Here is a 27,108-nt window from a genome sequence, read left to right on the forward strand (position 1 = left end):
CTGTTTTTCATTTCTGTATATTATTTCATTATATAAATTTACCACAAATTGCCAGTTGTACTGTTAGTCTTCATTTGGATTATTTCCGTCTGGGAGCTCGTAAGAGCAAAGATGCTGTGAACATATGTGTATGGCCATCGTGTTATAGGTGTTCACAGACATCTGTAGCAGATGTACCTAGAGATGGCTTTGCTGGGCTGGGAGGTATAAGCATCTTCTCCTTCGGTAGGTTAAGCCAGACTGTTCTACATGAATACGTTTATTTATACCTCCTCCCGGTGTGATATGAGAGTTCCTATTTCTCCACGTATTCACCAACACTTGCCTTTTACCTTTTTTCTGTTCGTGCCAATTTGGTGCACGTGTAATGGTACATCTTTGTACTTTTAACTTACATTTTTAAGTGACTTCGTTTTGGAGGTAAAACGATTCCTGGAACGCAAATGTCTGTGCTTGTTTACTTCCCCTGTTTGTCTTCCAGTTCCTGTATAGTTCAGAGGTCAAAGATTCCTATTCCTGAAGGAATTCCCAGTCAATTAAACAACCCGAATTGCTTGCTTTTCGGCCGAGTGGGGACAAACACTCACGCTGTATTTCTTGGGCTTTCTTTGTTTATATGCTGTTTTTCAAAATACTTAAGGAATAAGGACTGTGTATATAACGATATTATCCCTGTAGCATAAAGGATGTATATGGGCAATTTCTTTAAGTTTTCTTTTTAATCTGTGAAATGGAGCTAACACTATCTACCCCATACAGTCTAGGGGTCTTCAATTAAATGAGGTAATAAGGTCAATATCTTAATTGATATTACGTTATGCAAATCAATCAAGTTTTGAATAATTCAACTTCTAAAATGACTGGTGGTTAATGTCACAAATATCCTCTATGCAACAAAGTGATCAGATCCGTTCACATTTCTCAGTTCTGTGAAATTTCTCTGTGACGCTTATGAAACCACAGAATTCACTCTAGTCCCCTGTTGCTTGAAAGTCAAATAGATTTAGTATTTCTCAACACACATCTGGGGAGCAAAATATGTTCAAAGGTTGTTTTTGCTAAGACCTTTAGGGTACCTGCATTTTAGGCTCTGTCATGATTAGAAATTACTTGTTGCATCTTAAGTGCAAATATGTAATTTTTGAAATTGCTGAGGTTTTCAATTTTAATAGGAATAATTTGGAATAATTTGACAATAGTATTAAATGTTTGGAATAATAAGATATTTGTACCAGTCTTTAAAAACACACACTTGTCAGACATACAGAGCTTCACTTCCCTGAATCAACACAAGTCTGAGTCCCAAGTACAATCTGTTCCAGGCTGAAAAGATCAATTTTCCTCTTCTAGCTAGTGGAGAGGAGAGACAGAGTTTCAGGGGAGGGGAGGTCAAGTTAATTCCGCTTAGCAAGTTCAGAGACAAAGGAAGTAACCTCATTAATGGGGGAGGAGGTACAGGTACTAACAGCTTTATGATGCTTTGATATTGGGTTTCTAAAATCAAATTGTCAAAACAGACCTTAGACAGAAAGACCTAGACACTTCTCCAAAGAAGACATACAGATGGACAATAGGCAGACAAAAAGATGCTCAACATCACTAATTATTAGAGAAATGCAGATCAAAACTACAATGAGGTATCACCTCACACCAGTCAGAATGGCCATCATCACAAAATCTACAAGTAATGATTGCTGGAGAGGGTGTGGAGAGAAGGGAACCCCTCCTACACTCTTGGTGGGAATGTAAATTGTTACAGCCACTATGGAGAACAGTATGGAGGTTCCTTAAAAAGTAAAAATAGAACTACCATACGACCCAGCAATCCCACTACTGGGCATATACCCTGAGAAAACCGTAATTCAAAAAGAGACATGTACCACAATGTTCGTTGCAGCTCTATTTACAATAACCAGGACATGGAAGCAACCTAAGTGTCCATCGACAGAAGAATGGATAAAGAAGATGTGGCACGTTATATACAATGGAATATTACTCAGCCATAAAAAGAAACAAAATTGAGTTATTTGTAGTGAGGTGGATGGACCTAGAGTCTGTCATACAGAGTGAAGTAAGTCAGAAAGAGAAAAACAAATACCGTATGCTAACACATATATGTGGAATATATATATTAAAAAAAAAGGTGGTTCTGAAGAGCCTAGGGGCAGGACAGCAATAAAGACGCAGACGTAGAGAATGGACTTGAGGACACAGGGAGGGGGAAGGGTAAGCTGGGACGAAGTGAGAGAGTGGCATGGACATATATACACTACCAAATGTAAAATAGATAGCTAGTGGGAAGCAGCCACATAGCACAGGGAGATCAGCTCGGTGCTTTGTGACCACCTAGAGGGGTGGGATGGGGAGGGTGGGAGGGAGACACAAGAGGGAGGAGATATGGGGATGTATGTATATGTATAGCTGATTCACTTTGTTATACAGCAGAAACTAACACACCATTGTTAAGCAATTATACTCCAATAAAGATGTTAAAAAATAAATAATTAAAAAATAAAATCAAAATCAAAAAAAAAAAAAAAATGAACCTATAGACAGGTCCTGCATAATATGTTCTCATTGCTTGGGATCCTGAACTCCTTGAAACATGAATGCTATTTTATTTGAATTTAGCTCCCCAGTGCCTTGTGCTGGGCCTGGACTTACTGGGCATCCTCAGGTTGCTTTAGTGCAAGAGTAATGACATTTTGGCAGTGTGCCTGTGCATGTATGGGCACAGAGGTTCCTTCTAAGCCTTCCAGGAATGCATTCCATGAATGCATGTCCTATTCTTGTGGTGGATGGGCAGAGCTTATAACTATTTCCCGAAATTTTCTAGAATGACAAAATTTGTCTCCAAGTGCACAGCAGCCCTACATGTTGCCCAGGTGTGGAGATGTAGCTCTTAAATACAGTCAGTGGGAAACACCCTTTTGCCAGCTACCCCTCCAACCTGGCCACCACAGTGACCAGACATGATAAGATGAATGATCCAGAAACGCCAGAAGTTTTAATGGATGAAGATAAAGGGAAGGAGATTCAATGTCCAGGTCCAGTTCTTGGTGAATTCAGGCTTTGTATCGCTTTACGAGATGAAAATGTGCACGCTTGGATGGCATGCCTTATGGCACGCCCAGCCACTCCCATGATGCTTTCTCCTTAGATGGCTTTCAAAATAGAACAGACTACAGTGTAATTAAGGCTATTTGGTGCATCTCTGTTTTGCTTGGAAGGCCGAATCTGAAGTTTCTTGGTGCACAGAGTGAAGTTGTTAGGATGGTACTGTAATGGGCAACTCAGGTGTAAATACTCAGGTATTTAACTGGAGTGTCACAGGACTCTGATTCAGAGGGGCGATCCTAAAAAGGTGTGCTTTCCTGCCTTTGGGGCCCAACCATGATTTTTGAGAAATACCTTTCTCCTGACTTTATTCTGACCTGCTTGCCTTTGCTGAGTTGAGGGTTTTCAGCAAGCTGGGAAGATGTCATTCCGGAAAAGACCAGCTGTTACAGAAGGGAAACCACAGGGATGCAGCCCTTCTAACTATTGTGAATTGGAGTTTTTCTTCTCTTTCTCTCTTTTTTCCCTTCAGAAGACATCCTTCTCTTTCCACCTTCTTCTTTCTTCCATAAAACAAATGATAAAGCAAGCGTGGTAAAAGCTAACCTTTGAGGAATCTGAGTGAAAGTTATAGAAGAACTCTTTGTAATGTTTTTGAAACTTTTTTGTCCATCTGAAATTATTCTTTTAATTTAAATATATGCCCCCGTATAAGTTTTAAGGTTCACATCTTCACCAGACCACAAAAAATAAGTAGAATTTAGAAAAGCCAATGGGAAAGTGAAGCATAATCCGTCTGAAACAGCGGAAACAAAGGCGTAGCCTGGGGAATGAGAACTTGAACTTCTTGAGAGGAACAGGGGCTAGACCTGACCTGAGAGATGGCATATGCTATGTAGCAGCAAATATATGTTTGCATAGATGAGTGGGGACAGAGTATAACAGGTGAAAATCCTACAGTGGAGTTGTTATTTTATGTAGAGGAAAGTGTTTTGTGTAGAACTATTCTACCTTTGGTCTGTGGAAAAGGATACTGTCTTAGTCTGTTCAGGCTGCTATAACAAAATACCAAAGACCGAGTAGTTTATAAATAACAAATTTATTTCTCTCAGTTCTGGAAGCTGGGAAGTCCAAGATGAAGGGCCCGGCACGGTCAAGTTCTGGTCAGGGTCCTCTTCTTGGTTCATAGCCATAGCCGGTGCCTTCTTGCTGTGTCCTCCCTGAAGGAAGGGGGGGCCGGCAACCTTCAGAGCCTCCTTTATGAGGACTCTAATCCCCTTCATGAGGGCTCCACCCTCATGACCTGCTCACCTTCCAAAGGCCCCACCCTTTAATACCATCATATTGGGCATTAGGATTTCAACATATGAATTTGGGGAAGACACAAACATTCAACTGTAGCAGATGTGTTAAGCACATTTATATAGTATAGAAAGATTTATACATAATGAGCACTTAGAGGATTAATGTAGAGCAGCGCTTTAGAAGCATTGGTCCATTTAATCATTTGTAAGCTCCGGCCAGCATGTCTATTCACAAAGCAGACCCCCTAAGGAACATAGTTTCTTTAAAACATATATTAATATTAAACATACATTAATTCAACAACATTGTAAATCAACTATACTTCAATTAAAAAAAATTTTACATATATTAATTCAGACCCATTTTCCACAGTAAACCGAAACAATACAGATGTACTCTATGAAGCTCTTCAATTTTATAAAGATATTTAAGGACTTTAGGGATGAAATCAGAAACTTATTTAGATCCCTGTAATTTGGAGCCCTGAGGAAACCGCACAGAGCAGGAAATCCTCTAAATCAGAGACTAAGTCTGGCACAAGCTTTTGATTGTTGTGCAAGACAAAGCTGAGCCCTAAGACCCGCTGTTACATTTAATTGAACACTCTAATGACATCCTCTGAGTACACTGCTTTAATAACACACTTATTTAAAGTGACAAAACCCATGTTATCATTCTGTAAGTCTCAGTAGTGACACTGACATTTTCTCTTTCCCTCTCTGCCTCATCCTCTCCCATCCCTGCCATACAAGTAGTCACTGTCTCTTTAAATCACATTTAATTACGTTTCCTTTTTTCTTTTTCTGTTTTTTTCCCCTGTTGTCTCATGTTGGTAGCAGGTTAATCCTGAATTTCTAATAAATGCAAATGGATTAAAGAAAATCATGGGTTCAAGATTATTTTAACTTCACCAGCATAACTGTTAATATCTTCGTCGTCCCCTGGGATATGTAGGATTACATCAATTAAATTGGTCTCTGTAACTGAACGCATTAACCATAAATGTGACTGCCATGTTCTTCCCAGCACCCTTAAGGTGTTTGATTTGCTTGCCTGTAATAGATTGTCAGAGCAGTAAACGTAAGGCAAGTAATGTAAATGGTGTAATGATGATAATAATCTGAATGGATCGATCGGAGTGTTATTGCAATGTGATACTGTGGGTAGAAGCGAGATACAGACATCCCATATATATTCCCATTTTCAACTTTATTTCCTTACATATTATTTCCCAAGATTTTTCAAGTGAAAGCAATGTAAGCTGGCATTGCTGTTGTCTCCTTTATCTCTCCCCATCATCCTCTGTGCTGTTGCCTTACTAAAACCAGCAGACCCCAGGGAAGCTAAATTTCTCCAAAGAAAGCAGTGACTTCATAAAACTGAAATTCTAGCAATTCCTCCATGATTCACGGTATCCAAATATTTGAACCGGAAGTCGCTTTGTAGATTGGCTAGTATGTTCCCTTCACTTATTAACTACTAAAGAACTGTAATCCCAGAAAGGTTCCACGACTTGTTGAAGGTTACACAGCCTGCCATTGCCAGGTAAACTGCAGGGGGTAGAACCGGCCCTCCCACCTGGGCTGGGCGGGGAGCTGAGGGGTTACACCAGCTGCAGGTCTGAAGGGGGTTCAGTGTGACAGGCCAGAGCAAGCCCTGGAAGGAACCAACAGCAAGTCAGCAAAAGCTTTCCGTTTAGTTTGGGTGGGGAACGAAATGATGGAACTGTCTGAGGATAACCAATACTTAAAAATCTGAACAGATGATCAGCAAGAGGGTAGAAGGATTGGGCTGTGTGGCAGACGTCTGTCCATGATGAAAATGGAAAGAACAGTGTAGGATCCCACCTGAGGGGCGGGAGTGTTGGGAGAGGGTTGCTAAAACAGGGGTTCGAGCCCAGAGGAAAAAAATGTCGAAGCCAAGTATTAGAATGGAAAGTTGAGGAAGAAACAGGGATTTGAATCCTTGGACTTGAAAGATGACTAGGTCGGGATGATCTGACAGTGGCATCCAAACAGACTGTTTACTTCAGCTTTTGTGCCCAGTCCTAGTTCAGTAACACCACGTCAGTTTCATCGGTAAGTAACAGACGGGCCTAAATCTGAAACTTTTCATACATCTGCCAAAAAAAAACAAAAAAAGGAATTCAAATCATCAAAGCACAAATAAAACCACAGGGAACCCACACCTTCCGTGTTAAACAGAAAACAGAACGCTAGAACTTCAGCTGCTGTCCGCAGAAAAATAAACACCGAACACTGTACCCACAGCACCATCCACAGCGAGGCTGTGTGTGCCAGGGCAGGGTGGTAGCAGAGGGTACGAGGAAAGCACTCCCAGGATGAGGTCTGACACCATGAGCTCAAATCTCAGTACTGGCTGAAGGGCAGGGCTTGAAAGTGTGCAGGACCTAAGGTGACCATCTCAGCGAGGTCATGATTCTGGGGAAAACGAGGCTGAGGGAAAAGGTACCATCTGAAGATGTGACTGTGAAGGGAAAAAGAAGAGGGAAAATTTCAAGATGCTGTGGAAATAAAAGAGAAGTATAAGACCAGTCTCCCCAGTCATCATCCAGCAAAGAGGCTAAAACAGGGGTATATAGGGCAAGGGTGGAAGAATAATACGTGAAAGTGATAAACTGTTAAAACAGAAAGAATGCAAGTAGAGAACTGGTAGGAAGAAAGGCGGGGGAGCAGTTGATTGTTGCATATATAACAGGAGGGGGCAGGGCACAGGATTGTAACTAGATGGTAACAACAAAGGGAGTGATGGACACTAGGAGAGAATCTGTGAGAGGTGGATGGGGTGATGTCGAAGGGTTAGGAGAGGAAGTGACACCTCGCTCCTTTTAGTATAGTTTTGACTTTTGGAATCATGTTCATGTTTTCCATTTTCAAGAAATAAAATGAAAACAATGAGAAGAGGAGAAATTAAATTTGAATACTATCAGAAACAAATGACCTGAACTGAATTTCAAAATAAATTTTCTTTTTTTGAAACAATGTAAACATTGGTAATTGAAGTATAGTTGATGTACAGTATTATATGTGACAGGTGTACAATATAGTGATTCATAGTTTTCAAAGGTTATACTCCATTTATAGTTATTATAAAATGTTGGCTATATTCCCTGTGTGGTACAATGTGTCCTTGTAGCTTATTTTATACGTAGTAATTTGTACCTCTTACTCCCCTTCCCCTATATTGTCCCTCCCCTTTCCCTCTCCCCACTGGTAACCACTAGAGTTCTCTGTATCTGTGAATCTGCTTCTTAAAACATATTTAAATCTAAATAAAATTAAATTGAGAAAGAAGCAGATGTTAACTTCCTCAAAATTTCTCTGAGTCTCATAAAGACTATTCATAAATGCAACCCTTCCAGCTTCAGTTTCAGATAAATAGTGTAGCCACACTAAGGTGTGAGGGGTGAGGAAGACCCAGTCTGGTATCTTTTGAACACAGTATTTTTAGTATATACCTGCATTCTAAAGAAAAAGCAAATGTGAATTCTTCTTAGTACTATTTTTTTGTAGCATGACCATTTTGTACGCACTTTAGGATTGAAGAAATGAGAAAATATAATGATGTCAGCAGCCCATGCTCTCACTCTAGAAAAAGGAAGATACAAATATGAAAAGGGAGGAAGTCTGTGGGGGGTTGTGTGTGTGTGTGCGTGTGTGTGCGCACGTGCAAGGAGAGAGGGAGGGAAAGAGAGGAAGAGAAGGGAGAAATGCTTCCTTCCACTGAAAAGGACTAGGAGCAGTGATCCCTCAGTAGTAATTTGTGCACATTAATATCCAGATCTTAGTTTCCAAATATCATTGCCCAACTAAAAAGAAGCAGGATTCCTTGGAAAAATGGCTGATTTCAGGGATGGGGCAACAGACAAGCAAAATGGGCATGGAACATTTCCCTGGGCCAAAAAAGAAAGAACGTGTTTTTAAAATGAAGGAAATATGTCAAAGGGCACAGCTTAAAGAGATTCACCTTCCCAAAGCTGAGAAAATTGAGCATCAAAATAAATACTGAGAGTACAGACATAGCCCTATGAATAATAAAAGAATCCATGTATTCATACTGATAAATAAAGAGGAAAAACACTTCCTTATGACATCGTGCAAACTTGTAAATGTAGGTAGAAAAATGGTAGAAATCATCATTTTCAACCGAAGTAATTGTTGATTCAGTCAGGGTTCATTGATGGTTACTAAAATAAGTAGATAAAAGTTTGATGCGGAATAGGAGATTTTCATAGTCTCAAAGTACCTACCCCCAATTTACTTATTAATTCTAAAAAGAAAGATAGTAAATTTATAGTGGAGAGATTTGGAAGACCCCACCTTAACCAAGTGATCAAAGTTAACATGTCCAATTATGGGACAAATGGACATGACACGATTCTGATATGGTGCACTGAGAAGGACTCAGTATCATTTCTGTGCCATTACTGCCAGGTGTGCAGGAGGAAACTTGAAAGAAACCCAAATTAAGGGACATTCCACAAAATAATTGCCCTCTACTCTTCCAAAAAAAAAACAAAAGGAAAGGAGGGAGGGAGGGAGGGATCAACAACATAGAGGACAACTCTGCCAGATTACACAATCTTGGATGAATGACAAATAGATGATTTGTCATTCATCCAAGATAGGATTCTGATCCTGGATAGCATTCTAGGTTGGAAAAAAATTTTGCCATAACGACATTATTGGGACAGTGGATGAATTTGGAATAAGGGCTGTAGGTCAGATTGTGGTGCTGTATTAATAAACACTGTATTTCCTGGCTTTGAAAACTATACTGTGGTTGTCTTCGTTATTGGGAAATCCACACAGAAGTAGTTAGGGATAAAGAGCTTACTCTCAAGTTGCAGGAAAAAAATTGAAAGAGAAAGAAAGTGATACAGGAAATGTGGCAAAATGTTAACAATTGGTGAATCTAAGGAAAGGGTACGCGGCAGTTCATTGTACCATTTTTGCAAATCATCTGTAAGTTTGAAATTATTTCCAAAAAAAAAGTTGAAAGAAACTATAACGGGAAAATGTGAATCTGTGTACCTCCTAAAAATCATACCATAGTATTGAAAAAAATGATCTAAAGGTCTGTATGCCCACTTCTAAATGTTAAGGAGGGCTGTCGTGAGGTGTGGATAGAGCCAGGTTTCCTTGGGAGACTGAGATGGTGATCACTGTGGCAGCCATGGGATGGGTTAACTTATACAGTTCAGGATTCAGGCTGGGGCCAGCAGTGGCCAAAGTGAACCCAGGTCACCAGACAGAGGGCAATTTTCATGCCCCCATTCCATGCTTCTTCTAAAACCTAATGTGCTTATACTGTATACTTTTGTTCCCTTATTATTCTACTGGTAACCTAGTAACTATATTCAACCTAGGATCCTACAGTAACTTATTTAACATTAAGGTACCTACAAGGCTCTGAGGAGCAGGAAAGCAGTACTTTTAAAAAGGCAGGGGGAGGGGCGAGGGACTCTTAAGTAAGTTCAGTTCTTAAATTTCTCATTATAGTCTCATGTTCAAAAGTCATTGATTAACCAAAAACACAACATATTTAGTTTGCTTTTGGAATTATGCTTTCGTGAATTTACCTGAGGTTCTCTTCTATGACCTAAACAAATACCAGGTTGTGAAACTGTGACAGGTCTTAATGAAGTGGATTAAGGCATTTCTTCCATTTACATTTTCATAGAATGAAGTAAACATTATAATCATTTTTACAGAACACTCTCGCATCAGGCCATGATTTGATTTTCTACCTGTTCAAAATATCAAGTTTTGCGTTTCTTTAAATGCTAATGCCTTTTTGTGAACGATAAGACAGGAGTCATCCCTGAGAGATTTATAATAGTACTTAGAGCAAACTCGTCAAAGATTCTTCTACAAGAGTGTTTTAGATCCTGAGGAGATATATTTAGTAACGGTATTGAAGAAGTTGTCACATAACAGAACATTTCATTGATTTATTTGTATTATTTTTGTATCTTTACTGCAGGCAGAGAATTCAGCGTTGGCTTTGGAAAATGAAAATCAAAGGGAACAGTATGAGAGGTGTCTTGATGAGGTAAGGGGAGCGGGGTGCTTCTGGATAAGAGGCTGGACTATTTAGGATTCCCTATGTCAGACCTTAATATGTGCCTGTTACCGGTCTCCAGAGAACATTAGCATTTTCTCCTTCAAAGGAAGGTTGTAAACATGTGAATGTGGAGAAGGAAGGTCAGTCAGCCCCCTCCCCATCCCTCCCTGTATCCTTATACGGGCATCTGCAAATTCCTCTTGGTTATTGTTCAATATGCTTGGGGCATAGGTTGGGAGATGCTTCACTGTATGACAAATTCGTGCTGTCCAGTAAGTGTGATCCCAGCCTGTGAATGAGAAAAGCCACCCAGGGCACGCTGCATCGCCTCCAACTGGATGCCATTTCTGAAAAAGCACATCCTTGATAGAGTGGGTGGGGACGTGTTCACAGTTGGCAGCCAGAGGGAAAAAAATCAGTGGATTGAGAACAAGCCAAGAAGAGAAAGGGAAGTGTGGAGGAAAATTTGAGCAGAATGGAAGGAGACAGGGCCACACGCCTGAGTAAACTGGGGAAGTGTGATTTGACGAAGATGAAGAGATGAAGGCAGAGATGGTGGGTGTCTCAGAGTTCCTGAGAGGGGAGGGAAGATCGATGTGCATGCAGGGCCCTGGTTTTCCTCTCAGCCATCCCCTCACATGGCGCCAGGGATCGTACCACCCATCTTTCCTGTGTCATCCAGCCAGGACTGGCCATTGGCCTCCCTGACAAGCTCTTATCTGGGACTTGGTTGGTGATTGGAGTTACTCATTTGATGGGATGACTTTTCTAGTCATCTGCCCGATACCCTAAAACTTGCACATATTTTTCTAAGAGATTCTGTTTAAGAGCTGTTATGATATAGCTGACAGAGATTTTAAGAAAATAAGAAAAATTACATTCAGTCGAGTTCTCCTACCTTACCAGTGGAAACTAGCAATGTATCTTCAGTCTTTGCCTTCTCACTAACAACTGGGAAAACCTTTTCCAACAAACGCTCTTGAACTTCCTTACCCCTTTCCTCCCCCAGTCTCCCCCTTGATTGTCCCAGAAGGTGATGGGTTAAATGACAAAGAACACAGGTTCAAATCCCAGTTACGGCATCATCACCTCCACCATATACTTCTCTTCTCCCTTGAAACTAGAAATGGTGTTTCCTTCAGAGTTCCACCTGTGCTGGATATTTTCCTCCACCAGTGGTTCTTGAAATGGGATCCCTGGCCTGGCAGCATCAGCCTCGTCTGGGAACTTGTTAGAAATGCAAATTCTGAAGCCCCACCCCCAGCTGTAGAGAATCAGAGACTCTGGGCGTGGAGGTGGGCCGGGCGATGACCGATCTGTGTATCAGCAAGCTCTCCAGGTGATGCTGTTGAACCCTACAAACTGAGAGCCATTATCCTCATAACACAGACAGCTTTGCTTCACAGTTACTTGTTGAGGAACCCTCAAGATGTCCCCAGAAAATTGTTTAGCTATTTAATATTTTAATTGTTTCATGTGTCCAGCCATATATATTAGTTACTCAAGCAAAATGGTGTTTGCACTCCTCTGCCCTGTCAAGATTTAAAAGGACTCTGAATAATCTTTACACCGTCCAAAGTTAAAAGAATCACTCAAGTAAGCTGACATAAAAGGAGGAGTGGTGACTCAGTGTCTAGTGAGGCCAGTTCAGCCCCCTCACCCCTGTTCCCCAGGTACTTGGTCCAATCAAAGTTTAGGGCAAGAAAGACCAAATAGATCCAAGGATATTTAAAGGAACAAATATTGCCCTTGGGTCATATGTATTGATCAGCAAAGTTCCACTTTAACCTCCTGCACAGAAATTTCCAATGAGACTTAATCTGTATTCAGAAGTCAAATTTATGTGAATCACACCACAGAAACTTCTTAGTTGTCACAATTTTCCCACAAGTCATCCCTCCCCATCACTCAAAAAGCTCCCAGCATTCCTTTCTGGAAATTCACAGCCTGCTTTCTGTATGTTCTCTATGCCTGTATTCCAAAGGTTTCATTAGCATGTGTCTGGTGAAACCGAAGTTTTCACCCACAAAATCATTTAGTATAAAGTTTCCACTGAAGACAGAATTTTCAGAGGGAGAATCCCTCTGTGCTTTTTTGTTGTTGTTCTTTTTTTTGACATGAGAACGGTTTTATTTAAATCATTGATCACTTTTGCAGTACTCAATATTAGGACTTTGAAATGATTTAGACAAAATCTGTTTCCTTTTAACAGATTAAAAAACCGAATCCTAGTTGGCAGAAGCTAATGTTTGCATCACACAGCTAATGGGAGGTAGAATCCTAAAATCTGCTTCCAACTGCCACCTGTACCTGGCAACACCAGGCAAAGTGTTTACTTTTGTGTCGCACAAGTGTAAGGACCATATAATCTGGATTAACTTTATAACAATAATTTAAAAGGTAGAAGAGGGTCCCATATTACAGAAGTTTTTTAATTGACTATTTTACCATTTATATTAATACAATAAATGAAGAAAACTGACAGTAGAACAGGCCAGTGGTCAGCCAACACACAACACGATGTGTTAACAAACATGGCCAAAGGATCGGTGTGTGTCGTGCATTACCTTCCATGTAACATCTTTTTTGGAGGGGGGGAGGGAACATAAAGGTGAATTGATTCAAACTAGCCCTATTAAATATATCTATTAAGTTTGTACTTTCTTCTGAAATTAATATTTGAGTGGAACATGTATTAATTATTCACATAACACTAGCTTTCTACTGAAGTTTAAGAATCCAGCAGATGAGGATCACATTTAGGCAAATCCTAGGAGTAATTGCACTGAGCAATATCTACTCAATCAATTATGAACTGCAAAATAATACTGGGTAATTATTTCAAAGTATGTACAGATATAATATAGAAAAACATATAGTAGAACAACTTTCTAACTTTAAAGTACAAATGGTTAAGTCACCAGTACCTACTTACACACAAATTAAACAAAATCAGAATAAACACTCAACTTTTAGGAGAAGCAGTTTCAGTCCTGGTTGTACCACTTAATAGGAGAAAGATCTTACGTGGGTCCTTTCATTCAAGGATGATTTGAAAACCAATTTACAAAGTTAATATCTTGGATCCCAGCTAAGAAGGCTCTTCAAGGATCTTTCATACTAACTTGAGGTTGGGGAACATACAATTTGAGAAATTAAATGATACCGCCCCTCATGCACTCCCAGGTTACCCACAGTGAGTCCGGATCACACTTCAGTTCCTAATGACCTAAGTTAAGAGTCTCCTTTCTCCACATCTCTTATCCCGCAATACTCGACGTGGGCTACAGAACACAAAACCAACCTGTGTTCTGTGTGGCACCACCTGGCTGATACTGATACCTAAGTGTGCACAGGATTGAGTTTAAAAGCTCTTCAATTCATCAAAGAAAAGAAAGAATAAAAATAACACCCTTAGTTTACACAGGCTTAACCTATGTTGATCACCTAGTAAATCTTGAATTGGCTCCCATTAGTAGTAAATAGAATACTTTTGTATTTGGTGTAGAAACCAACAAATTTAGGTTAAATCAAGCCTTCACTCTGACAGTACAAACTATGTTTATTTGTGTGTAAAGTGCCAGTTTTATATACAAATCATAAGTAAACTTTAAAATCTGAAGCAGTGAGTCTGATGTCTTCCTACTGCTTTGTGGTAGTAACTGTTTAATCCTGCTGGATCAAACTCGCTTGACTCCCCACACTTCGAGGCCAAGGAAGGTGCTGTTAAGAGCCAGGGGGAAGTCATGTACAGCCAACCTGCTTGCAAAAGCCAAACATGGACAAGATCTTTTGTAAGAATCTGAGTAGCTTTTGTCAATGCTTTCAATCTAGGTGACCCCACTAGCATTAACAGGATTGATTTTGAGGTAGCTACACAGCTTTAAAGATGCCATTAATGAACATTAATGAACATTTTAAAGATGCCATTAATGAACATTAATGAACATAATGAACATTATGGGCAATTTATGGTGTAGCTGGTTAATACAGTTCAAGGAGCTGATTTTTTTCTCTTTTGATGAGAAGCGAAAAAGAAAAATCAGCAAAATAAGAGCGCATCTTCAGTTCACTTAGAAGTCAGCATCCAAGGTAAAGGAATTCTCTGTCGGACTGGACAGCACTCCCATCTTCTGATACTCGCCTACTCTCTTCTCAAAGAAGTTAGTCTTCCCTTCCAGTGAAATATTCTCCATAAAGTCAAATGGATTTTCTACTTGGAAAACCTTGCTAAAACCCAGCTCCAGCATAAGTCTGTCTGCCAGGAATTTGATGTACTGTTTCATCAAAGCACAATTCATCCCAATGAGCTTCACTGTTGAGGCCTCTGTGAGGAACTCCTGTTCTAGCCTAACTGCACTGACGATTATTTCTTTGACTCTCTGCTCCGAAGGTTTGTGTAGCAGGTGTTTGAACATCAGGCAGGCAAAGTCACAGTGTAAACCCTCGTCTCTGCTAATAAGTTCATTGGAAAATGTGAGGCTGGGCATCAGTCCTCGTTTCTTGAGCCAGAATATCGATGCAAAAGAACCAGAAAAGAAGATTCCTTCCACTGCGGCAAAGGCTACGACACGTTCTCCATACGTAGCCTCTTTGTCCTCGATCCAGCGCAAGGCCCAATCTGCCTTCTTCTTTACGCAAGGCATTGTTTCAATGGCGTTGAAGAGAAATTCCCTTTCTTTGGAATCTTTAATGTAAGTGTCATTGAGGAGACTATACATTTCCGAATGTATGTTTTCCATGGCAATTTGGAAGCCATAGAAATAACGGGCTTCTGTCATCTGAGCTTCTTGGCTAAGCCGCTCCACCTGGTTTTCATTTACTACGCCATCACTTGCTGCAGAGAAAGGCAGGACATGCGAAGTGAAATGTCTCTCCTCAGGCTTCAGGGCTTCCCGGTGCTGAATGTCCTTGGAAAGGTCCACCTCCTCAGCCGTCCAGAAGGAAGCCTCAGCTTTCTTACACATCTGCCAAACATCACGGTATTTGATAGGAAAGATGACAGAGCGGCGAGGGTTACACATCTGCCAAATATCACGGTATTCAATAGGAAAGAAGACAGAGCGGCGGGGGTTACACATCTGCCAAATATCACGGTATTCGATAGGAAAGAAGACAGAGCAGCGGGGGTTACACATCTGCCAAATATCACAGTATCCAATAGGAAAGATGACAGAGCGGCGGGGGTTACACATCTGCCAAATATCACGGTATTCAATAGGAAAGAAGACAGAGCGGCGGGGGTTTTCTTTCAGAAGTGGTTCATCCTCCGCACTGGGGGCAGATAGCTTAGGGTTCGGCTCTGCGGGCTCCTGGCAGGTCCTCCTCGCGGTCTTGCTGGCCAGCACGCGGGTCCCGCTGTGGGACGGGGGAGTGTCCTCCTTGTCCGCCAGCCTGAGCCCCTTCATAGGCGAGAGCTGGAGGAGATGCTGCTGCAGGCCAGCGACGGTGGCGGGCGGGACGCCAGGTGGGGCTGCGTGCGGGTCGCGGGACGCCAGGTGGGGCTGCTTGCGGGTCCTGGGCCCTCCGTTCTTAATTGCAAAAGTTAACTGCTGCCAAAGAGGTGATCTGCAATAAAGAACCACCTCTGAGCAGCACAAATATTTTGTATTCATGAATCCCGGCCCCTGATTACACATGCCTGTTGTTTTGTAACTAATTGCATGAGGGTCGACAATCCATTTCCATGCATTGTAAGAGAACACTCTCAAAGGGCTAGTTGAATGTAGTAATAATGCCAACTGGAAATTCTTTTCAAGGCTTTTTATACTAATTAGACAAACTAACAAGGTAAGGCCTCATGTAAGTTATTTCCTTGCTAATGGGTTTCATAAAACATACACTGGTGGATAAAATGTAAATTTGAAGTGTTCTTCAATCCCTTCTGTACTGATTGTTATTTTCTGGGAAATGAAGAACATATTGAGGATTTGGGGAAAGCACTTGGGAGTCGGAGACGCCCTCTGTGTGTTCTAATAAAAGGGTGTGTTTATTCAGAAGGGACAGACACACATCCATAGATACTCACACACAAATGCATGCACACACATTGCCACTTCACCACCACTTCTACTTCCACCCAACCCCTCATCTCCTTGCCTTGCAATACAAAAGCAAAACCAAGGACCAATCTTGATTTTGGTGGGGGTGGGGGGCGTTGGAGGTTTACGTGTTTGTATCTAGCTTCCTTGTGCAGCTGGTTGACAGCTTGCTGGCAAGCAGTGAAGCGCTCTTTTTTCTCAGCATCACTTTGGCCAGTTCCTTTAAGACCGACTTGTTCTCAAGTAGAGAAGATAATGACACCGTCTCCTCAAACCGCTACCTTGCTTTTAGATGGATTCAGCTGTGTCCTCCAAACCTTTATGGGCTATCAACCTCGCCCAGGCCCTGGGATCTCAAGGTACCCCCAGCCTAGCAGGAGAAGTGAAGGGGGTGGTTAATCCCAGAGGAAGGAGGCGAGGGAAACTCACAGAGGAAACAGGCTACGCTGGGTCTGGGAGAATATACAGCATGGTCACCAAAGGGCAGGCGGAGCAGTGGGCGGGCGGGCGGGCGGTGAAGGGGGCAGAACTGAAAGGGCATCTTTAGGAGAAAGAGCTGGAGCAAGTGAAGTCTGAGATCTAGAAAGGTGAGTGGTTCTCACTCTTACTGGCACATTGCACTTAACCTGGGGAGCTTTAAAGGAACCACTGGCTGCCGCCGCCCCTCAGAGATTCTGATCTGATTCTGCTCTAGAGTGGAGCCTGAGTATTCAAATTTTTTAAAGCACTCCAGGGGCTTATAATATTCAGCCAACATTAAGAACCACTAGCCTTATGTCTCTGAATGTGTGCTTTAGAGGGCATTTTCAGAAAGCATCCGTAAGAGGATGAAAGCTCCACCAAACTTGTTGTGATGGTAGAAGAGCCACGTGGACCCATGTGGAAATTGAGTTATTTCCAATTCCTTAACAGTGTCTGAGCAAAAAATACACCCTATCCCAGTGTTTCTCAAAGTGTGTTTCTGAACCCCTTCTGCATCAGAAAGATGTGTCTCGATGGCTAAAAATATAATTCTCTGACCTCACTCAGCTACTCTTAAGCAGAATGTAGGGTGAGGAAATTGGCAATTTGAACAAATTTCCCAGGCGAAGCTTTTGCACACAGAAGTTGGACCTGCCTCCCCGTCAGGCCATCCGAGTTTGACCAGGGTTCGTAGGCAGCCAGGGTGCCGTAGTATTTGAGTTCTTCTCTGACTTCTCCGTGCTCTACACTTCAGAGCACAAGGGCAGGGAAAAGCAGACCTCTGGGTGTAGTTCAGAAAAAAAGAAAAAAGCATCAGAATTTCTTTTAAACCAAGGCTAACTAAAGGCAGAAGCAGGTTAAAAACAGTTCTTCCTTTTCTTTCTGGTTCCTATGCTATATGGCAAGACTGGATTGTGCAATCTTTATCAGATATTGTCATTGTACCGCCCACATCTGGGAACCTCAGTCATCTTTAAAATCAATATCTTGATAAATGTAGACGGAAGATGACCCTGCTTATGGCTCTCACATGCTTCAGATGTCCATTTCATGTTCATTTCATGAATGGATCATAAAATCAACAGATGATCTACTGCTTGTACCTGCTCTAGACGCTAATCACCACAGGCAGCACCTATGTTCTCGTTAACATTATCTCTCCAAGATCCAGCACAATTCTTGGCCCAGACTAGGTCACTTAATGCATATTTGTTGAATAACTAAATGAACGAATGGAAATTATCCGCAGCAAATTAATTTCCAAATTAGTCTTCACTGGAATCCCATATATAAATCTCCCCCTCTCCCAGGGTCTTACAGGATTTTTTTTTACGGAGTAAATAAATAATATAGGTGCTTAGTGATTTTTATTATACATGCATTTTACACACACACACACACACTTCATCCCTTTACAAATAAAACCCCTTCTTCTCAAACCATCCTTCCTTAACTGCTTACCTGAAAATGTGTTTTAGTTTCTGAAATTTGAATGACTGGATTCAGATTTAACATTTTTGGGGTGACTGCTTTTGATCAGGTACTGCCCAAGGTGGTTTCTCTGATGATGTCTATCATCTCATGCTTTTTTTCACAATTTTAGAGGCAGATGGTTCCCCTGCTTGACAGATGAGAAAAATCAGGTTTGCTTCCCCACCCCCATACGTATCAGTGAATGATCAACACAGGCAGTATTTGAACCCAGGTCTTTTTTGTGATTCTGCCCCAGTGCTCCTCCCACCTGCCCCCAGCTGCCTTCCTACAATAAACCAAGCGCAGAAGCAGAGAAAACTTCTCCAAAGCGCATTTCCCAAAAGGCGTGCCTTAGCGACCAGGTTTTTAAATTACCTTGCTGACATGACAGTGGCTTGGCATGATAAAGCAGCACATAAAAGGGTGAGAGCAGGACCACCACGCAGGAGGACAGGACAGTTAAGCATGGTGTCTGCTGAGTACCTTACGCGCCCCACCCTGGACCCTGTCCCCGACCGTCTTCAGGAGGTGGTGAGAACTGGCTCCCTCTGGAATAAACTCATTCAGCCTCAGGGACTGTTTGGCAATAAAGTAACAGACAACTCTGCAGCCCTGATTCTCCTCTCTCTGCCCTCCCCCCACCTCCCCAGATCCCTCTACATCTGACAGGGAAGAAGAACAAAGATGTGTGTGGGTCACAGCTGAGCCAAGTGTCAGAGGAGCTGGCTTGTCTGAGAGAATTCTTACAGAGAGGAAAGGAGAGATGACCCTGGCCACTCTTCTTGGCACCCCTGTTCCTCCCGCCCTGCTCCCCCGCTGCCCACACCCCTGCTCCTCTCCTCGATGCAAAGACGGAGGTTTCCACAAAGAGCCTAAGGGAGGTTGTCAAACAAGCCAGGGGCTTAAGGACCGTCACCTTTGCTCAGTGTGTCTCAGGCCCCCATGGCCCAGCCCAGCTGGTCTTTTTTCTTTCTTTGGAGAGGAAAGCTGTCAGCTGACACTAGAAGGTATTTGTTCTCATTAGCTGGGCCTGCCGGGGTGTGATTCTTTGCAACCCGAGTGCTAAGGGCAGGATGCTATGATGGGGGCCGGGGCCCATTCCAGGGATCATCTTGTGAACCTGTTAGAGGTTGCAGGCACGAGCTCCAAACAGTCGTTCTGTTGATGCATCGGCGAACCTGAGCTGTTACAAGTAGTAACAAAACACAGGAAACTATCTTTATAGACAGTACCAAGGAAAGCGTGTGCTTTCCTGCCTGCTTTTCTGCAAGGAACCTGTGAGCCCTTCTGGGTAATAGAACCCCATGTCAGTCGGTAAAGAAACAATGCATTCGTATATCTTTGTTCAGTTTTCAGGTAGAGCAAACAATTGTCCAAAGTACGTGCCAAAAGGAACTGTATCAGAGATAGAGTCTATAAGCCTATAGGGCAAACATATTGGATTGCAAAGATATAACCTATTTACTCCTGCAGGCTCTTACAGATAAGGTATTCATTTATGACTCCTGCTAAATCATGTAGAGAGCTATTTTATGCGACCACTGTGCCACAGACTGGTTTAAGTGAGGGACCAGTTCGGAGGAAGAAAAGAAAATATTGATATTAGGCAGTTTTATGAGAATGTAAATCAAATCCAAAGTTTGCTATCCAAAAGAATTAAATTATTTATGGTATAAATTAAGTTTGGTACATTGTTCCTGATTTAAGCAGCATGAATAGTTCAATTCTTCTGTAGTTTTTTTTTTTTAATTTGCAAGAATAAAATAGATGGTATACAGTTTGACTTTAAATTCGCAGTTACAAATTGAAATGAACATTTAAAAACTGAAAGATTTTCAAGATTATGCTATTGGTCAATTTGTGCCGGCCGAATAACATTTATCACCATTGTGATCATGTATAAATAAAGTAAAAAAGGAAGACGTAACGGCACCAGTTACGGAAAATACGATTTATTTTGGACTATGATAGTTCTTAGATATGCTTCTTTAACTTGGGCTGGACTAAAAAGCAAAATACCTAAGAATACTTTTTCTTCAAAACTGTAGTTAGTTTCAGTGAAAGGCCTTTCTTTTTTACTTAATGTCAACAATATAAATTTGAAAAGGATTCTGATAGGGAAAAGAATCCTTCTTGGGCATACAGTTCAATGAACCAATTATAGGTAATCTGATTCTAGTCATTTACTGCTTGTGGTGTAAATGTCTGCTAACCACAAGTTGATTGCAGCCTGTATTTTAATTTTCAGTGAAGCTTACTGGTGGCCCACTGCCATTAAGGATATGCTATTTTGTCAATATTGAGTTAAGAAACAATTAAGCCCCATGAAAACATTTTTACCATAATCTGTTCCCCTATACTAGACAGAGAAATGAGGACACACAGTTTAGCCTCATCAAAAATACATTTGTTATCAAGAGAAAGAGAAGATAAAAGTGTGGTCCTCAGCCTTCGGTTGAATGTGAGAATTGCCAATATGATTACATGATTACACGATTATCACACTTATAATTGTGTTCTTGCCAACCTCCTACCAGCTATGTTCTCTTTGAAATGAAAGAACACATCCCAATCATAGATACTCTGCAAATTTATATCGAATAAATGAATGAACAGAAATACCTTACATTTAAGATATTTAAATATCCTGACTCGGTCCTTAATGCTGTCAGTTTCAGTTATCACACTAAATGTTTATAGTTTATGTATGTATTGACTAAAAACTTCCACATAATTCACCTATCTACCGTAAATTTATCAATATTAGCCATATGTGTACGTAATTTCAAGGTTGTGGTGAAGTTTAGTGACTCTTTGTGAAGTGTTTTTGAAACCTGCAGGTGAAAAAGAAATCTTAGTATAAATACATGTAGAAATGATGAATGGTTATCTGGAGAAAATGCCAGATTCTTGAAATATCATGGACATGTTGTTGGTTTTTCACATGGCCGTTAACTGGAATTGTGTCACATGCCCACTCCTAAGCCAGTCGCTGAAAGGGACTGGAATAACCAACACTGGCTTAGATTAATCAAGATTCACCTCCTTGGGCTGAGAGGGACCCAGCTTCTCCTACTGTCACAAGCTGCCTGATACCTGAAGAAAATTAGGGTTCTAGTAATATATTAGTGACAATTATATTTGGTTGTATATTAGAAGAAACTCAACATAACAGTGCCTATTTTATTTCTCTCTCATATACCAGTTCAGAGATAGACAGTGCAGCTCCATGCATCATCAGGACCAGGATCATCCTATTTTTCTGCCCCAAAATACTTAATATGTGACTTCCATTGTCAAGGTGGCTGCTGAAGCTCCAGCCGTCACTTTCATATCCCAGCTAGGAAAAGAAAGAAGGATGAGCCCCCTTTTTATAAGAAACTGCCTATAAGTCCAAGAAAATAGACTGCTAATAACTCATTGGCCAGAAGTTTGTCACACAGTGACAGGGGAGTCAGGGAAATGTATTTGGATGTGTCCAGCCAAAAAATCAAGGTTTGTGACTTAGGAGGAAGGGGCAAATGGGGGATAGAGTAAACAACTATCAGACTCTATCACAGGTAACAATGACAAGAAGATGGCGTAAAAGAAAATGTGGAGTAGGAAAGCAGAGCATATAGGAAAGAATGAGTTGCCCCTCTTCTCCACCATTCCACCTACCCCTATTGCAAGTAATTTTAAGCAGTAAATAGTCACACAGCAAAAGAATAGGAAGGAGAGGCAAAGGACATTGTAAATCAGCAGTGTAGAAACTGTATACAGATAATTAGGATCATGTTTTACACTGTATCATTTTTTAGCCTTCTTAAAGTACTTTACATATGAAAGGATATTACTTTTCCAAATATGGAAATGTGAGAGTCAAGGTATGAATGATCTTTCCAGCCTAACCATCTTAATTAGCAACAAGGTCACCTTTGGAAAAAGCGAAGTATTACCTAGAAGGAAAGGCTTATTATGAAAAGAATCAGGTCCTCTGGAGCTAGAGGAAAGAGGAAAATGAGGAGCTGATTAGCTATAGTAAGCTGTGGGAAACTTATTGATAAATTAGAGTCCATGCGTATAAAGTCTCATTATTATAAACGGCAACTCTTTTCTTTATTTTTTAAAGGTAGCCAACCAAGTTGTGCAAGCTCTGCTCACTCAAAAGGTAGGTCACTTTCTGGCTTTATTATTTTCAAAGTACTTATGTGAATAGATTGGAACTCATTGTCAAACTAGCAGAAACTATGATTGATAGCTGCAATACTTTTCTATTTATTCACTTAGGTTAAAATTGTGTGCATTTTAGATGGCATATGCAGTAACATCAATGACCAATAGATTCATAAAATTTAAACTCTTGGGAAAGTAATAGAAAGCCTTTTGAAGATGAAAGATTTCCATGGGCCTACCCAGATGAGTAGCAAACCTATCATTTTTATTTAGTAAATGCAAACATTAAATAAGTTGATGGATTCCTCTGACTCCTATAAAATGAATAGCCTGTGATGCGCAGGATTAACAGAGGCCTAAAATTCAGCAAGAGATCTTTGAGGTTAGGAAGTTTATTTAACTTCTCTGGACCTTAATTCCTCTTCCGTAAAATAGGGATAACAATGTCTACCTCCCAGAATTGCTGTGGTCATCCTATAAAAGGGAACATATAGAGTTGTTCCCCCAGGAACAGGTTTGTGGTAAAGATAAAACAAATGGTGGTATTATATACTTGAAAGTTGCTGAGAGTAGATCTTAAGCCTTCTTATCACAAAATAAAAAAAGAGAATTAACTATGTGAGGTGATGGATGTGTTAGTAATTTTGATCTTGGTAATCATTCTACCATGTAATGTATATCAAATTATCATGTTTTACACTTTAAATATATACAATTATATTTGTCAATTACTCCTCATAAAGTTAGGGAAAACAACAAATGGTGATTTCTCAGCATGAAATTTCTATACCTTCTCCTTTGTCATCTTCTTATTCTGCCTTCAGATCATGTTATTGGGGCAGAGTGGGTAAATGCAGGTAGTTGCCCAAATTGGGCAGGTTTGGTGAATTTTACTGAACCTTTCGTGTCTCCTTCCATGATGTGTCTGAGAGGCTAAATTCTGATTCCTTCAAAATTTTTTTTTCTGAGTTACCTCTCTGTGAGATAGATTTCCTCTTTAAAAGAAAATCTTAGATCATGTGGCATGTTCAGGAGGATGTGGCTAAGGAGAGCAAAATCATTTACGACATTTTGATTTTTTTTAATTGAAAACAATTTTATTAGGGGTTGACTACTTCTCATAAAGGTGCTTAAATAAATATTATTTTAAATGTATACTATAGAGGCATTAGAATAATATTTTTGCTAGATTCTCTCCCCCAACTCCTTCTGTCAAAATATCATGCTTCCTGCTACAAATGATTTTAACTGGTTCAGATTTGACATTAACATTACATAAATAGAGAGATTTGAGCACATTTATTAGGTTAGAATTAGGTTCCATTGTGAGTAACAGAGATACAAAATAATGGTGGCTTAAATCAGATAAGATAAAATAAAATCAGTTATTTATTTCTCAGATCTAAGTCTACAGGTGGGCAGTACATGACTGGTATGATGACTCTGCTCCATAAAGTTGATAGGGTCCCTGGCATCCTGGCTTCCATCTTATTATTCTGCAGGATGTGGCCTTCATGTCCAGGGTTACCTCATTGTCCAAAATGGCTGCTCTAGCTCCAGTGATCACATCCACATTTCAGCCATCAGGAAGAAATGAAAGCCAAAGAAAATGAAGAGGCTAAAAGACACACACCAGCTGTCTTTTAAGAGAAACTTCCAAAAGTTTTCACACCTCCCTACTTACATCTCCATGAACAGAACTTAATCACACATCGACACCTAAGGAAGCTGACAGTGGCGTCTTTTTTCTGGGTATGTGCCCAGCTGAAAATTGATTGTCACCTTATTGTAGAAGAAGGGTCGAAACAGATGTTGAAGGGCAACTCATGATTTCTGTCACAACGTATTTGAATGCCTTTTCTTTTTCAAAGGCTTTAATTTCTCAACTGCTTTCCTCCTGTTGGAAACTCGACACTCATTTAATTACAAACCTAAGGAATGAAGGGGCACTGTTGCAGCTCTGTGTGTAACTGTTGAAAGACTTCTCATGCCTGTCTCTTTTAATGGTGCCTCAGGAAAGAGACAAGAAAGCTGTCTGGTACAATATAAAGGAAAATGGGACCTTTCAGGTCAGCCACAAAAAATAGCTACACAAATTCAAGTAGTAACTAGTAAACAGATAAATCTGCCTTGGTACAGTTAAGCAGTAAGACACAAAAAGATGTGCTACTGTGAGATAGCCTACCTCAGGGATACTATGAAGCAGGCAAAGATGCCTGGGCTTTCAGAGATTCCAAAAGAATCATGTTCTGCAGAAACATGCACTTCCCAGTTTTTCTAGAGACTGTAGAATTGCTACAAAAAGACAAAAATTTCTTTGTAATTAAGAGCACAATATAGGAAATAAAATGTACTCCAAAAGCAGATGAGAAACCTAATTCTAAAGAGGGATGTAGCTGGCACAGAGTAAAAAACAGAAATCTTGAGTGATTTATCCAAGTCACGCACGCACATAAAACCTTGAGGTGAAATTATAGTCATAACCATACAGTTTTGGACTGTATCATTTGTTATGACACAAAGGCAAATCTGCCATGACTTCACATCCTCCTCCCTGGGCAACCAAAAAGGTATTTTTCTGGCATACCAGGAATTGGCTCTGATAAGCATCTTGAAGTCACAGAGTGTATTTCCTTTCCAAATACTGTTAGAAAAAAAATTATTTCCATAAATTTAGCAGCTTCTGTTAAATGTACCTATCATGTGCTAGTCAAGTAATTCAATTTATCTCAGAAATCTGCGAGTTCTCTTAAGAGAGGTGACTGTCCCTCCTTTAGATCAATAACGCTAAAATGACAATATTAAACCCAGCTCACTTCCACTTATGCCTCCAAATCATAGGTCCAAGTCTAGAAGTGCAAGTGAAATCAATAACCTGAGCTAGACTCATATTTTTGTCTGAAATATATTTTATCTTCATTAAGACAGTTACACTCACTGAAAATGTTACTCTCCTAGGTTCTTCTTTTTTTTTTTTCTTTTTTGCCACTAACACCAAACTTGGAAGAAAAGCATTTTTCCCTGGAGTTATTTTCCAGCACGTCAGCAACCTCAGCCTTACCTTCATGTTCTTTAGAATCACCAAATATTCATGGTGTTTTTTAATTTGCCAACATGGATTAAGGCCCTTGTATGGTGGAATCTAGCAATACAGCCAACCAGATAGCAGCAGAACACAATTTTGTAGCTTGAAGCTAAAAGAACTCCCAACTCCTACATATTTCCCTTGTAGGAGGTGTGATCAGACCATCTGGGTCCACTTGTGTAGCAATGGTGTGGGTAGGCTCTGGTTTCCTTGAAGAGAGTCTGTTTATATTTACTTAGCACTTCCAAGGAGTCAGACCCCATGTCCAGCATTTTAAATGCACTGAATGGTTTTGTTTTCACTGCCATCTTGTGAGGTAGGACTACGAAAATAAATTTCCCATAGTTCCAATTGCTAGAAGTGCCAAAGCCCGTATGTTAACCTAGGGTTATTGCATTCCACTCCATGCCCTTACCCTTTGTACCATTCGGCCTCCACAATCCCATTCAATCACTTATTGTTTATCCCCGCTGTAGTTCAGCAAGCAGAAGAGATGCTATAAAAATCAACAGGTGGGTTGAAACCCAATGATTAGTTACATCTGATTGCAGGAAATAAAACAAAAGCGCAAGGAAGCCAGTAGATTTCTTAAAACTTCTGGAAGCATCGCCAGTCCTCGCTAGCAAGGACATCCAGGATCTGACATGCGTGGAGTCAAAAGTGACTGTAAATTTGGAGCTTTCTCCAAATCAAGCTTTCTCAGAATCAGTCTTATTTTGGACCCCAGAATTTCCCAACTGTCAGGGACCTTAGTGAACATTTAACCCTGAGCTTGTCAAGTAGCTTTGGTAATAGGCTCAATTCACTGTAATGACATAAACTGTTTAGCCATCACCCAGATTAAGAATATTTTCATCCGAATGCCTTTTGGATGAAGGCTTGCAGTATTCAGTTTGCCACGAGACTCACCACTTCCTATTGATTAGAACTGGCCTGATTCAGCGATACAATTATGCTACCTGTCTTGCCTTTTTAAGTATTTGATGTTGAGGTCCTTGGTTGGTCTGAGATGTGACCAGCCTTTTCCAGTAATGGCTTTTCTTTTTACAGAGGTATTAGCATTCTTAGAAGAGATAGGGATATATCAGTGACAGACACTGAGAAGGGTTGTGGCTGGGAGAGGCTGGTGGATGTGGTGTCCAGTAAGCTTAAGGGAAGGATTCAGGTGGCCCTTGACAAGCCATCTCATGAAGCAGCTGAGGCATGCCTTGTCTTGAAAGCCTGGTTTTGTGCAGAAGCTACATTTACAGGTGAGGAAACTGAGGCATAACCAGAATAAGTTACTTCCTCAAGGTCATGTGGGTAATGAGGACCAGAGCCCAGGCCTCCTAACTGCCAATCCAGTGTATTCCCATGATACACACTGCCTCTGAAATAGGAATACCAGTATAATATCATTTTACATGATAAAATCAGATTTAAATAGTTTTCAACAATACTCCA

General features: G+C 40.7%; 2 protein-coding genes across 6 annotated transcripts in view; one reads left to right on the top strand and one right to left on the bottom strand.

Moving 5' to 3' along the window:
- Positions 1-27,108, top strand: part of NCKAP5 (NCK associated protein 5) — a 1,059,956-nt gene that overhangs the window by 850,354 nt on the left and 182,494 nt on the right. For all 5 annotated transcript variants that reach the window (XM_059927623.1, XM_059927626.1, XM_059927624.1 and 2 more), the window contains exons 8-9: positions 10,369-10,437; positions 22,537-22,575. In XM_059927623.1, coding sequence (XP_059783606.1) covers positions 10,369-10,437; positions 22,537-22,575 — 108 coding nt within the window. The remainder of the gene's footprint in view (positions 1-10,368; positions 10,438-22,536; positions 22,576-27,108) is intronic.
- On the bottom strand, positions 14,523-16,088 carry LOC132368371 (ribonucleoside-diphosphate reductase subunit M2-like). Its single transcript, XM_059927073.1, has 2 exons — positions 15,624-16,088; positions 14,523-15,416 (listed from the first exon to the last, which is right to left on the bottom strand). Exons 1-2 carry the CDS (start codon positions 16,086-16,088, stop codon positions 14,523-14,525), a joined length of 1,359 nt encoding a protein of 452 aa, XP_059783056.1.

Source organism: Balaenoptera ricei, chromosome 7 (genome assembly GCF_028023285.1).
Source record: "Balaenoptera ricei isolate mBalRic1 chromosome 7, mBalRic1.hap2, whole genome shotgun sequence".
Classification (NCBI taxonomy): Eukaryota; Metazoa; Chordata; class Mammalia; order Artiodactyla; family Balaenopteridae; genus Balaenoptera; species Balaenoptera ricei.